We start from the raw sequence: 13,207 nt of genomic DNA on the forward strand, positions 1-13,207 counted from the left end.
GAATCGCAGATTTAGGGACATATTATGCTTTATCAGATTAGTGGAATTACTTTGACATCAATAAGACTCCTAATAAAAATATTAACACTTTTTTTTTTTTAATGCAGAAAAGCATTCTATGGAGTAAATGAAATTGCTGTGAAAGTGCCTTCCATTTTTAAGCTTCTGGTTAAGGAGGTAAAATCTTTTCTTTAACAAATTAAAGAAAAAAGCTATATAATTGAAAGTTATTTCTAGTCCAATGACTATAGACTGTTGTAAACCTTCCCCTAGAGCCCAGCATTGTAAAACAAAATCATCTATACAAATTTTTTGAGCTCTCCAACTCTTCTTAGAGCTAAAGATCAAAGAGGCCTCAGCTATAAGCTCTCCAGAGTTCACAGCCTGGTGCCTTAGTAATGACATTAGAAAACCTGTCAGAATTCTTTGAAAGGGTCAGCATCTTATTTATTTTTTGTAGTTAATTTAAAAAATAAAATGATTTGGGTTCTCCATGAGGAGGCCAGGATTGTATATTACAACATATGCAGCAAATCAAATGTGGTGTTGTATATACTTCTGTTGGATTTTTTCCATTTTCCATGGGTCAGGTGGATTTGAATAACTGGTCTGTTAATCTTGTGCTATAATAATGCATAGTACAAGTTTTGAACAAAGAAACTCTCCAACCTGATCTAACAGAGTAAGAACTTGAGATGTCAGGACATTTATTAAGAATAAATAGAAAATAATATCCCAATTGCTTTAAGAATTATCACTTAAGGTGCATCAGATATTCCCATTACCTTGTTTTGAGGTGTAGGGGAAAGTGCATGCAGTCTTCAAAGTCTATATTTGTGTATTATTTGAGTGAGAATTCTGCTTTTGACAGGCTGAGGAGGTAGTGAAAAAAACTGATCATTTTGGCAAACCAAACAAAAATCATGTATAAAGAACTGAAACTGTGTTCTCCAGGGGAAGATAATTTCAGCTTTGTTCTAATGGAGAACCCATGTGACCTTCTGGTGTAACTTGAATGTTCTGTCACTCTTCTAGGTTCTCAACCCTTTTTACATTTTCCAGTTGTTCAGTGTGATATTGTGGATCACTGATGAGTATCACTACTATGCATTAGCAATTGTGATTATGTCTGTAATATCCATTGTTAGCTCACTCTACACCATTAGAAAGGTAAGTTCAAAGAAAATGGATGCATCTTTTTGGCTTTTTACTGATTGCCTTATTTTGTTGTGAGATTGCTTACAAATATTTAAGAATTTTTCAGACTTATACAGGTAGAATATTGTTACGTATTTTCCCTCTTTGAGCTGAAAGAATTTGGATTTATAGTTTTCTTTGAGACCTTTGCAGACTTTCCATGCTGGTGAATCTATAGGTTGGCCTCAGATAACAGAAACACTACTTTGTTTAAATAAAACCCAGACATAAGATTATGTACCAGGTTTTATTAACAGTAGTGATTCCATCTTGCATTGTTTCCTTGTTTGAAAAAGCCCTGCAGAACTGAGCACCAGTGAAACATATATGAGTTGTTAAACTGGTGATTCAGTTTTCTCTGTAGACTTAGCTGATGGAAATCAAAGTAGTAATTATCCTTAAATTGCAATCTCTGAATTCAGACCAGAGGAAAAAAAAACCACAAACAACTTCTACCTTAATTCAAGTTCATACAGCTACTGCAGCTTTTACTTTTGTGTGCTGATGACCAAATGATTTTATAAGATTTTGCATGACAGTGTATGTTTGCTTCCAGAATGCTAAAACTTAAAAGTAGGAGTCTGTACAGATTGATGTTAAAAGTAGGAGCCTCTACAGATTAAGGCACTCAAACTTTATTTGCCCATAAGTTTTCTGAGCTATGTTCAAGAGAGTGTTTTGAGTAGCATTTTGTTGTTAAAGAATGATAGTAGAGTATCTCATAGGATGTGTAGGATGTGCATTTAGTAGAAGACAAGCTGTGCTTTTGAATAATGAGCTTTTCTCCCCTTTGCAGCAATATGTTATGTTACATGACATGGTAGCAGCTCACAGCATTGTAAGGGTTTCTGTCTGCAGAGGAAACCAAGGTAAATTTCACAGGTGGCCTGGAAGGCTGAATTTAAGTTGCTCATGAAGTGTGAGTGCAAAGTAGGTCTGCATCTGTTCTTTCTTTGATCAGCTTGAAATGCTTGCATTCCTAGCAAAATTGCATCGGAAAAGAAGTTCTAAGTGGAATTTAGATAGTGTAATGTGTTCAGAGTTAACCTTCTAGGTGCTATTTTCCGTATCAGGTTTGTTCTAGATTAGATGCTTTTCCTATTGCTGTTTCTCATACTCTACCATTCCACTTAGGTAATAGTCAGTCTAGTTTCTTTCCTGACTTAAAGATGCGCATGTGTTGGGTCTCCATAATAATTTATTACTCAAAAAGGGCTGCAGGATGATTTCTGAACTTCCCCTCATTTGGATACCACAGCAGTTAAAGGTGTGATATCCAAAAGATTGTGATGCATGATACTGTTTTTAAGACATACATTTGTGTTGGACTCATGTCTTTATACTGAAGTTGCACTGCAGCTAGTCATTAATATCTTTTGTATAAGCTTGATTCCTTTCATTTGTCATGATGCACACTGTCCATGTGCTCTGGAACTTATTCTGTGGTGGAATTGGGATTTATCAATGGCTTTTTCTGTATATTTTTAAAATCTGTTCATGCCATTAATAAAATGAAGTCTTACTTCATTTTATTAATAGTCTTACTTGTAACCACCTGAGTCTTGGATGTGAGGATCTTTATCAAGTTTTATAGAGGGTTTATTTTCAAGTAAACTTGTTTGTGTTCTAACATTCAGAAATAGAAGAAATCCTTTCCACTGACCTCGTGCCTGGAGATACCATGTTGATTCCATCCAATGGGACAATTATGCCCTGTGATGCAGTGCTGCTCAGTGGTACTTGCATTGTAAATGAAAGTATGCTAACAGGTAAAGTAAATTTGATACACAGTGCTGCATGGCTAAAAGTATTAGTTTATACCTGTGTGCGTGCTTACTTGCAGTATGTTTTAGCAGAAGTGGATATGTTTATTTTGTTTGAAATGTGTATGTTCTTAAAATTAGACATATTCTGAAGTACTTAGGTACTTGTGTCCTGCTTATCTGCAACAGCTACCTGATACTACTTGGAAACTGCAAAAATGAGTGATTGTTTCTTGTTAAAAAGATTTCTTCTTGTTAGTTTGTCTTCCTGCCTCTTGACTTGGTGTTCTCAGTGCAGATGGAATTCTGAAGCCTGCTTCTTCAGAAAATTTTTGCCCAAGCTTTTTTACCTTTTCCAAAAATGAAAGTAGTGAGTAGAATGTTCTACTGTATTTAAAACCACAAATTATTATCTCAAGTAATATTCTGCATATGCTGAAGCCTGGGATCTGATGTATTTAAAGGACAGCTTCAGTGGATAGACTTTTTGTTATTCTTAGGATAATCTGTCCAAATTGACAGTGTTTAGAAAATTGTAGTTCAGAGATTGTGTGTTCTATCATGTTCAGTTTTTCTGAATATATTTGATCTTCTTTCTGCTGCTAGCAACTGATAAAAATTGATTGCAGCCCTAGCTTGAGTGCAGTTGGCCATGAAAGAAGCTGAGAATAATTTTCTTCAGCTTCTAGTTTTTCTGAGTAGAGATGGGGTAACGCTCTTCAGCAAGAGAAGGAGGCTTGTCCTGCTTTTTAATGAACTGTGTTTTACATCCATGTGACTTGAGGTAAGGGGCAGAAAAGCTCTGTAAGGAATAGAGTTGCATAGCATTTAGGTAAGGAATCTGCTGAGCTGAGGCTAATAGGTGAGAGATTACCTAATAACATGCTGAAGGGAGGATTACTGCCATAAGTCTGCCTGTGTGCAGGTGAAGCGATGTTATATTATTCTACTTGTAGTTGTGAATGAAAAAAAAGTCTGTGTGTCTCTGATCTTGCTTAGAGACTTTCTTTATTTCCTTTAAGGTGAAAGTGTTCCTGTCACAAAGATTAATCTGCCGAATCCTTCGGAATATCCAAAAGCAGTGGGAGATGAGATCTACAGCCCTGAAGTGCACAAGCGGCACACGCTGTTCTGTGGAACCAACGTCATTCAGACCCGCTTCTACACTGGAGAGTTGGTCAAAGCTCTGGTAGTGAGAACAGGTATTGATTGTTCAATTTATCCCTTGTTAATGTACTACTTCTGTTTGTAGGTGTGGCTGATACTGCTAAGCTTGGGTAAAGGAATATACTCCAAATAGCTTGATAAAAGTCTTAAAACAATAATAAAACTAGGTGGTGGTCAGAAGATTAACAGTTGGCAAGCAAGAAAGTGAATCAGTCTTCAGCATCAATTTAAAATTTACTTGAATATGTACTAGAGGATTTTTTGTAGTGTGTTGGTTGAACTGCATGTGCCTCTTGGAAAAGCTTTGGGTGGGTAGTGGGGACCAGCTGATTTTAGCAGTCATTCACAATGCCAAATATTGTTCTTTACCTATAGTTATTTCAAAGTATATAACATTTGCTTAAAAAAGGAGTTTGATCTATCTACAAAAATGCTAATTCATATGTTAGAGATCTGGAGTTAAATAATACAGACACCAGTTGCACAAGCTAATACAATTGTGGGATTCTGCTTTACAAAGGTCATCTTAAGAAAATTATCACAAAATAAATGAATGTGAGCTATAATGCAAGGTAAAATAGAATTAGATAGAAGAAATTGGACTGCATTGATTAGACTGCTGCTTAAAGCAAGGTTTCCAACAAATGACTTCATCCTAATTTGCTGCTTCCTACTCTGGTGTATTCTTTTCCCCTTCTGTTGCTGTGCTTTAGCAGTAAAAGTTCTGATTTTTCGTTTTATTCTCTTTCTTGAGGCTTTTCTTAGTCTTTTCTTTCAAAGAGGTATTTTCCTTCCCTTGAACACATCTGCCCTTTAAGAATATCCATCTCAACTTGTTTTGTTTCTTACATAAATTTCATGTGCTCAGCTGGTGTGCATGTACAGCAGGGTGAGCCCAAGCAGTAACAGAAATGAACTGGTGAAAGTGTGTTGCTTCTGCTGTGCAGGAGGGATAGTACTTTTTGTTTTGAAGTCTCATTCCACGGTCTGTAACTCTTACAAGGAGCATTGCAGTTGCTCCCAGCATGCTGAGTCTTACTGTCCTGACTTTGGAAGTTGTGTTTGTAAAGTGTTCTTTGCCCATGGCAGGTCCGAGTTAGCTCCTGTTGTAAACAGGATGAATTCAGCTCTGTGGGCTTTATTCAGGTTTTATGTATGGACAAATGTGGTTTTCCTGCTGTGGCTATGTATAGAGAGAAGCAAAGTGATGCAAAACACTCTGTTCTTCCTGTCACAGGAACAGTTTTTAGGCAAGAGGGAATTTCCCTCTCCACAGAACAGGATAGATGTCAGCACTTGCAGCTTTTTGCTCCTAAGATGTCTGATAGTAAGAACTAAAATAATTCTCACACAGTGAAATACAAGTAAAAATCCCTTTATATTAGGGAGGGAAATGCCACAAAACTGAAGGTTTTAAAAACCTAGTCCTTAAAAGATCTAAGAGAACAGAACTCAATATGGTTGTCTGCAAAGGCTTCTTGTCCTAATCTTGTCATAAACCAGGATATAAGATTGATCTGATGGGATTATACTCACATTATTCTTCAAGTTAAGCCTTTAATATGTTTGATGTTACAGCTGAAATACACATAAAACAGTGTATTTCATGTCTTTCCTCCTAAAACTCAGTTGATGGATGTCGTTGTGGCTCCCATTTGTAATTGAAAAGAATTCAAAACTGGTTATGTTGCTTTAGAGAGCAGAATTGTCCCCTAAAGTTATTTGTATATCCAGTGTGTTCCAGAGACACCCCATGAGGTTTTCATTTATTGTTTTATCCTGATGTTGCCTATCCTATGTAGCTACAGAACCTTCTGCACCATAGGGGGAAAAAAAATAGAAATTAGTTCTGATTTTTTTTTTTTCTTGTTGACTACTTTGTTGAATTACAAAGCATTCATTGCTAAATACTCAAGTACATAGAGACATGGTGAACTTCTCTGAACAGGCACATGGTTGATATTCTGCAGTAGCAAATTCAAAGCCTGGAGGCTTCATGGCTTTTCATCTTGTGATAAGCTCATCCACTTCAGGAGTGATCCCACAGATGCTCTGTTTTGGTAGAATTCTCTATGCTAAATGTCCAGGTGGAGGGCTCAGCCTTTGCTGTGGTGGCTTGCAGACTGAGACGCTGTCAGGGAGCTGTCACTAATGCCAGAAGACCTGGCATTGACATTGAGGTTGTAGTAACAGACTTTGAAATCTAAACAGATGGAAAATGTTTTGGGCACACAAACTTGGGCATTAACGTTGGCCTCTTCAAACATCAAGGCAAAAGTTCAAGTAGGACCTTGGGATATCTGTTGGTTGTTCAACTGTAAGACCTTTAGAAGGGTAGTCTCCTAGTTTAGTTGTCAAAATGCCATCAGGAGGTGACTTTCTCCAGGAGATGACTCCCTGCACTGCAGTTTTTTCTGAATCTTTCATTCTGGCTCTCAAGAGACCTTATGGAGACTTGCCATTTAAGTATGAAATGTTGGACTCTGAATATCTTAATTTTCTTTTTTGCGAGGACTGGCTTAATCAGACAATAAATATACGCGCTAGCTCTGCATTGTGAGGAACAAAATGCAGTACAACAAACTCTGCCAGGCCAAACCATGTGAGGATTTGCTGCTGCTGCAGAGGAGGGGTTTGTTTGCATCAGCTGCATGTCCTTGCCATAGGAGAGAAGCCCTTAGTATGATGTGCACATATATTTTTAAAGCACTTTAATTACAGTATTGCAAAACATTTGCTATGAATATTGAGAAACAGTTGTGAAATTAGTAGCTTAAGGGTTTTATTGAGGTTTTTAATATATTTGAATAGGTTTGCTTTGTTTGTATTTTTAATAACTTACTCCTTTTTTATTTCTAGGCTTTAGTACTGCTAAAGGACAGCTTGTTCGTTCCATACTGTATCCAAAGCCAACTGATTTTAAGCTCTACAGAGATGCCTATTTGTTCCTCCTGTCTCTGGTGGTGGTGGCAGGCATTGGGTTTCTTTACACAATTGTCAATAGCATCTTAAATGAGGTATGTTTTAATTTCTGGTCCAGAACTACTTTATTTTAGAAGAGGGTGACCGTGACTTTCATTGCACTTTAGATGATGAGAAACAATTTGATTTAAAGTGGATATTTTTATGCTCTATTTTGTATCAATGAAATGAGACAAGGTTACTGAGAATAAATTTCAGAAGTAGAATTTGAATACTTTACAGAGAAATTTGAGTTTTCCTTGATTTCTCTTATCTCTAATTTCTAGATTTTTGTCAACGTTATATGTAAGTTTGCCATCTGACTTATATACTGTTAGAAGAACTAGGATACACCACATCTAAAACATGCTGCAGGCAAAAAAATCCTTATCAAGGAATAACGTGATAACTGTTAAGTTTGTTTGGTTTGTTTGTTTGGTTTTTTTCCTCTTTAAAAATTTGCATTATTCAGCTAATGTTTTAAAGTAATATACTTCCAGGGGGAAAAGTGTGAATTTGAACTTATGGGTTGTGGATAATTTAGGACTGGATTATTGTGGTTGCTGATGGTGGGTGAAGATTGTGATAAATTTCTGGGCAATCCAGAACACACTGTACTGGGGAAAACAATGTGTGGGTTTTGCCCACGTCAGTGGGAGAGTGAATCTGTAAGCAGTGAGCTCTTGTTCATTAACTCTGACCTCTGTTGCAGGTTCCAGCTCGTACCATCATCATCGAGTCTCTTGACATTATCACTATCACAGTGCCTCCAGCACTCCCTGCTGCTATGACTGCTGGCATCGTTTATGCACAAAGAAGGTTGAAAAAAATTGGCATCTTCTGCATCAGCCCGCAAAGGATAAATATTTGTGGCCAGCTGAATCTTGTTTGTTTTGATAAGGTTAGGTGAATTTTGAAACCTTGCTGCCTGGAGGGGCATTGTCTTAGAAAAAGGAGCTTGTATAGACAAAAAAGGAAAAATAATTTTTCATTTACGTTAGATCATTTGTGATCTGTTAGCTTCCAGGTATTCAGTGTTTACCATCTGTTAACTCTAAATTTAATCTTCTCTAAAAAGATGTTGTTACTGAGCTGCTTTCTTATCTCAAGACTCCCAAGTCCCAACTTACTACTGGCACCACAGAAATGTGAGAATTGAGGCTTACTAAGAACTTGACTTAGCACACAAGCTTCTGAAAAACTCAAGTGTGAAGTCAGACTTTTTCTCATTTTCATTAGTTTCACTGAAAAGCTGAGAAGCTTATTTTGTTTTTTTTTTTTAACCAAACATGAGTAAAAGACAGTAATGGAGCTAACCAGAATTCTTTGCTGTTGGCTATTTCCTAGATAAAATTTATTTTCCTCCTTAGATTTTATCTCAAATAATAAGTATACTAACTGTATTATTTCAACTGTAAGTACATGTCAGTTACTGTTTTAACTATATAAGATAGTACTGATGGTTTAGTACACATTTTCCATTGTCCCCAGTCCCTGAATATTGAGAAGATGTGCTATCATCTTTGGATTTTAAGGGTCGGTTTAATTTGTCCTGTCTCCAGTGAGAAGCATGACTGCTTTGAATGTTTTTGAAAGTTACTTAACAGGTTTGGAACTTAATTAGTAGCAAAAAGCAAGGGAGACGCTGTATTTTCTGTCCCAAACTCTTGAAGTGTATGTGAAAACAGAAGATAATACATTGTTGAAGTGTAATTTGCTTAAATATCTGTTAATTTTTGCTTTGCTGGAAGATAATTTGTTTCTGAAGGCTTTTTCTTTATGCCGTGCCCCTTGGTCTCTTTTGCAGACTGGCACACTTACTGAGGATGGCTTGGATCTTTGGGGAATTCAGCGGGTGGAAAATGCTCGGTAAGGATGAGCTCAGAGCTGATAGCAAATACAACTCAGTTGTACTGTAACAGCTTCAGCAGAATAGAATAGAAAATTCAGTGTGAGCTCATCTATGTTTACAATTCTGTAATGTAGGGATGCCACTTAAACTGTGGTTTAGGTGTAGTGGAAGCTACAACTCCATAGTGAAGCTGAGGTAGAGTTTCATTTGTTAGAGTCTTAGTCCTCATCAGGGTCATATTGCAAAACTGTTGCAGGTACTGTTGCATGTTTCTTTAATCCTGTCTTGCTAAGTGATGACTTTTCAGACTGCTAAAATGAGTTAGCTTAGCTAATTAAGTAAAGTATGAAGTGATAAGAGGGCTTTGTATGAGAAATCAAACTAGACAGGGAAGGAATGACCACTTAGTGTTCGAAGGAGGAAAAGTTGTGATAGTTTCTGAAAGATTCCAGCCCAGAGTCTTAATTTGTTTTCTGTGATGTGTGAAAATACAAGTGAAGGGACTTGTGCAGTCAATTTTCTTCTGTTAATCTAAACAAACCTTTTGAAGTGGCTCATAATAAATAATTATAGTGCTAAGTATATTATTACTTCATTGTTTCAGTTTCCTTTTGCCGGAAGAGAGGGCTTGCAGTGAGAGCTTGCTGAAGTCAGAGTTTGTTGCTTGCATGGCAACTTGTCATTCCCTTACAAAAATTGAAGGGGTGCTTTCTGGGGATCCACTTGATTTGAAGATGTTTGAAGCAATAGGATGGGTAAGTGCCATTTTTTTTCCCCCTGAATATTGCACTATGAGCAAGTCAAAGTTAATGAATGTATAAATCAGTTGATTTTTTTTTTTAAATACAGATTTTAGAAGAAGCAACTGAAGAGGAAACAGCCCTTCATAATCGAATCATGCCAACAGTGGTTCGACCTTCAAAACAACTTTCCCCAGAATCCAAGCAATCAACAGATCAAGAAATGGTATAAAAACTCAAAACAATTGTTTGATTGATTTTACTTGATGCTGAGGTTTTGGCTGATAAAATTGAAATGGGATCAGAACTGTGAGGGTTTTTATGGCAAAGACAGAGCAGGCATGTTTAAACCGTTGTTGAAGGTAGTGGTTCAGTATATGCTGCTTTCAAGATGAGCAAACTGAGTGTTGTCAGCATTATTACCTTTACAGACTGGCTATAAAGTACAGTAATGTTTACCCCTTTTAATATTGATATTGTTACCAAATACTTACTGTTTTAATGAAGTGCTTAGGTGTGCTCACTTTGCCATTTCAGTTAAAACAATCATTTGTTGATGTCACTGTGTGGCGTGAAGTTCTTGCCACTCTTGTACCTTAGAGATAATACTAAATGCTGAGTAAAAAACCAAAATGTACTTAGCGGATTTAAAAGTTTCTTCTAGCTGTATTTTAAAGTATTCTTAAATATTTCACAAAGGGAAATTTTAAGCATGTGAATGTATATCCAGATTATCACAGAGTGGGGTAGTGGGAGAGTATAACAAGTCAGTGCATTTGTATGAATCGTTTTTTGTTGTAGATGGAAATGCCTTTCTTTTGTTCAGAGCTCAGTGTACATGCACAGCAGTAATCACTGTGCAGTAGTTGACATCTGAACATTCCTGAAACTTACTACATTATTTTTTGAAGGAAACTTAATAATCGTGGCCTCATTCTGAAACACCATAGTAAACACCATAGTCATTTACAAACAGGTAGTTTGGACTGTGAAAGGTCTTGGAAATTGTAATCGAGAAATCAAGCTGTTGAGTGTTGTACTGTGTCTCACTTAAAATAAAGGATACTACACAGATGCAGTATATTTATATTCAGCTTTTATGAAACCCATTGAAAATACAACATGACTTGATGTCAGGAATGCTGCGCCGATTCATTTACTGATTTGTGTTGAAATAGTTTGTAGCTGAAGAAATAATTAAAATTGATATTTAGAGTGACTGTATTTTTTGTTTGTTTTCAGGAATTGTTTGAGCTGTCGGTAAGTGTGCTTTTTCATTCAGCACATACCTATTTTTCTTAAGATATATGTGGATGTAACCCTTTTCTTCCTTCCTTCCTTCCTGTGTGACACAGACTGGGTATGAAATTGGAATCGTGCGCCAGTTTCCATTTTCCTCAGTGTTGCAGCGCATGTGTGTAATAGCCAGGGTTCTAGGGGAGAAGAGAATGGATGCTTACATGAAAGGTGCCCCAGAAGTGATTGCCAGCTTGTGTAAGCAGGAAACAGGTAAAGGAGCAAATTATTTTTATTTCTTCTATAGCTCAGCTGAAATATGAATATTTCAATATTCATATTCAACTCAAAATTTGATATTTTTAAAGTTCCAGTTGACTTTGAGCGTGTCCTGGAAGAATACACTAAGCAGGGCTTCAGAGTTATTGCTCTTGCTCACAGAAAACTGGAGTCTAAGCTTACGTGGCACAAAGTCCAGACTATTAGCAGGTAAGAGTGACTTCGCTTTTTTAATAAGTAACAGTCTTTAAAAGCTGCATGCTTTGAATTAATATGTAATGTGTATTTTTTTTTATATCAATTACTACTCTTCTTTAGCTTTTTTCTGTCTTGACATACATAGTTCTCTGCATCCTTTAGTTGTGCCCTGGACATAAGAGATAAGGAAGTTTTTTTCTACAATGAAGTGAATTCAGAGGATGAGCTTTAAGCTGGAAATGAACTGGAATATTATTTTCATGATGTCTGATTTACACTATTGTGGCAGAAAACCTTGTCTGATTTCTTTACTTGCACATACTTATACCATCTGTGTTTATTAAGGGTAATGACAAGTTGTGGAAATCCTCCTATGCATATTTGATGCAGTTTCTTTGTTTCCTAAAGGCAGCATGTCCATTTTCTTACAAGGTTTGGAAAGTAGAAAGGTTTCTTCCTTCAGAGAGTACTACCTCCTGTGAATTATTTTTCAGCTGAGCCTAGTTTTGTGGATAATGTCATCTTTCCCACAGTGCTTGAATATGTAGTGCAGCTATGAAAATGCCAGTTTTGACTGCATTTTCTTGTATCGGCCGCGTGTACAAGGTGAACATCTGACAAAGCAGAGAAATGAGTTTTCTGGTTTTAGGTGTGAATCCACAATAGCAGTAGAACAGCCAAGACGTGTAAATACATTGACTTTTTTATGTAAACCAAAGTGAATTAATTTCTCAGCCTAGTTCACTAGGGCCTGTTAATCTTACATGCCTTGGTAACAATGTGGTAGCTTTTATGTCAACGTTCAGCTAATTTGGAAAATAGACTTGCACTCTAAACATATTTTAACATTTGGCCTGTGAATGCAGCTAGTTTCAGAGCATGTTTTCTAGCTATAACCTATTTGAGACTGTAATTTCCTTTAGAAAGCATTCTCATGGAAGAAACTGAAAATTGTGCTTGACAGGAAACAACATTTTCTCACACTGGTTTTCAATTAAAACAAGTGAAATTAGTATATATTGTTGTGATGTTATCTTTCACATCTACTTTTTATAAAGCAAAGTACTTTATGGTTAAAAATACACATTCCTCTTTACTTTGATAAGCAGAAAATCAGGCTTTTAAAGCTACATCTAATAATGGTAAATCTTATCATCTTCTCTTCCTTGTCTCTTTTTCATCAGAGATGCTATTGAAAGCAACATGGATTTTATGGGGTTAATTATAATGCAAAACAAGTTAAAGCAAGAAACCCCTGCTGTACTTGAAGATTTGCATAAAGCCAACATTCGCACTGTCATGGTTACAGGTTAGCATGTAAACATTCATACTCAAAGATCCATCTCTTTTTGGTCTTGTTTTAATTATGTGTATGAAGTCAAATTTTAGTGTCAGTGGGTTTACACTGTGTTTATAGCAACAGGAAAGTTTACAAACTTGTGAAAATATTCAGACACCAATTTTTTTCTTTTTCGGTGCAAGTTGCTTTGGTAAGTCAGAAAAACCAGAAGAGGCTGTAATTCAGCTTGGTAGTTTCTTCTCCCTAGCTCCAAGTATAAGCTACTTGATACTGAATTGGTGGATGAAAACCCTTAGAAGTATTCTAAATCAGACTAAGTGGAAGTCCTGTTCTAATTTTATGACTGAACTTGCTTTGAGCAGGAGGTTGGACTGGATGTCCTCAGGGTCACTACCATTTTGATTTATACTATGAAAAGTCACTTTGTATTGGAATTTTTTTCTGGGAGAATGACTTAGGTCCTTATAAGCATGCTAGGTGTCCGTGCTCAGTGTCTCTCAGGTATGTGTTTGCT

The 13,207-nt window shown here is 36.5% G+C and overlaps 1 protein-coding gene across 2 annotated transcripts in view; it reads left to right on the forward strand.

Annotated features, from left to right (window-relative positions):
• Positions 1-13,207, forward strand: part of ATP13A3 (ATPase 13A3) — a 57,521-nt gene that overhangs the window by 27,716 nt on the left and 16,598 nt on the right. For both annotated transcript variants that reach the window (XM_058421920.1, XM_040074065.2), the window contains exons 8-21: positions 108-177; positions 1,036-1,170; positions 1,994-2,066; positions 2,835-2,966; positions 3,983-4,162; positions 6,987-7,144; positions 7,801-7,989; positions 8,896-8,957; positions 9,545-9,695; positions 9,790-9,906; positions 10,923-10,940; positions 11,036-11,189; positions 11,285-11,405; positions 12,578-12,702. In XM_058421920.1, the coding sequence (XP_058277903.1) occupies positions 108-177; positions 1,036-1,170; positions 1,994-2,066; positions 2,835-2,966; positions 3,983-4,162; positions 6,987-7,144; positions 7,801-7,989; positions 8,896-8,957; positions 9,545-9,695; positions 9,790-9,906; positions 10,923-10,940; positions 11,036-11,189; positions 11,285-11,405; positions 12,578-12,702 (1,685 nt within the window). The remainder of the gene's footprint in view (positions 1-107; positions 178-1,035; positions 1,171-1,993; positions 2,067-2,834; positions 2,967-3,982; positions 4,163-6,986; positions 7,145-7,800; positions 7,990-8,895; positions 8,958-9,544; positions 9,696-9,789; positions 9,907-10,922; positions 10,941-11,035; positions 11,190-11,284; positions 11,406-12,577; positions 12,703-13,207) is intronic.

Source organism: Hirundo rustica, chromosome 10, assembly GCF_015227805.2.
Source record: "Hirundo rustica isolate bHirRus1 chromosome 10, bHirRus1.pri.v3, whole genome shotgun sequence".
Classification (NCBI taxonomy): domain Eukaryota; kingdom Metazoa; phylum Chordata; class Aves; order Passeriformes; family Hirundinidae; genus Hirundo; species Hirundo rustica.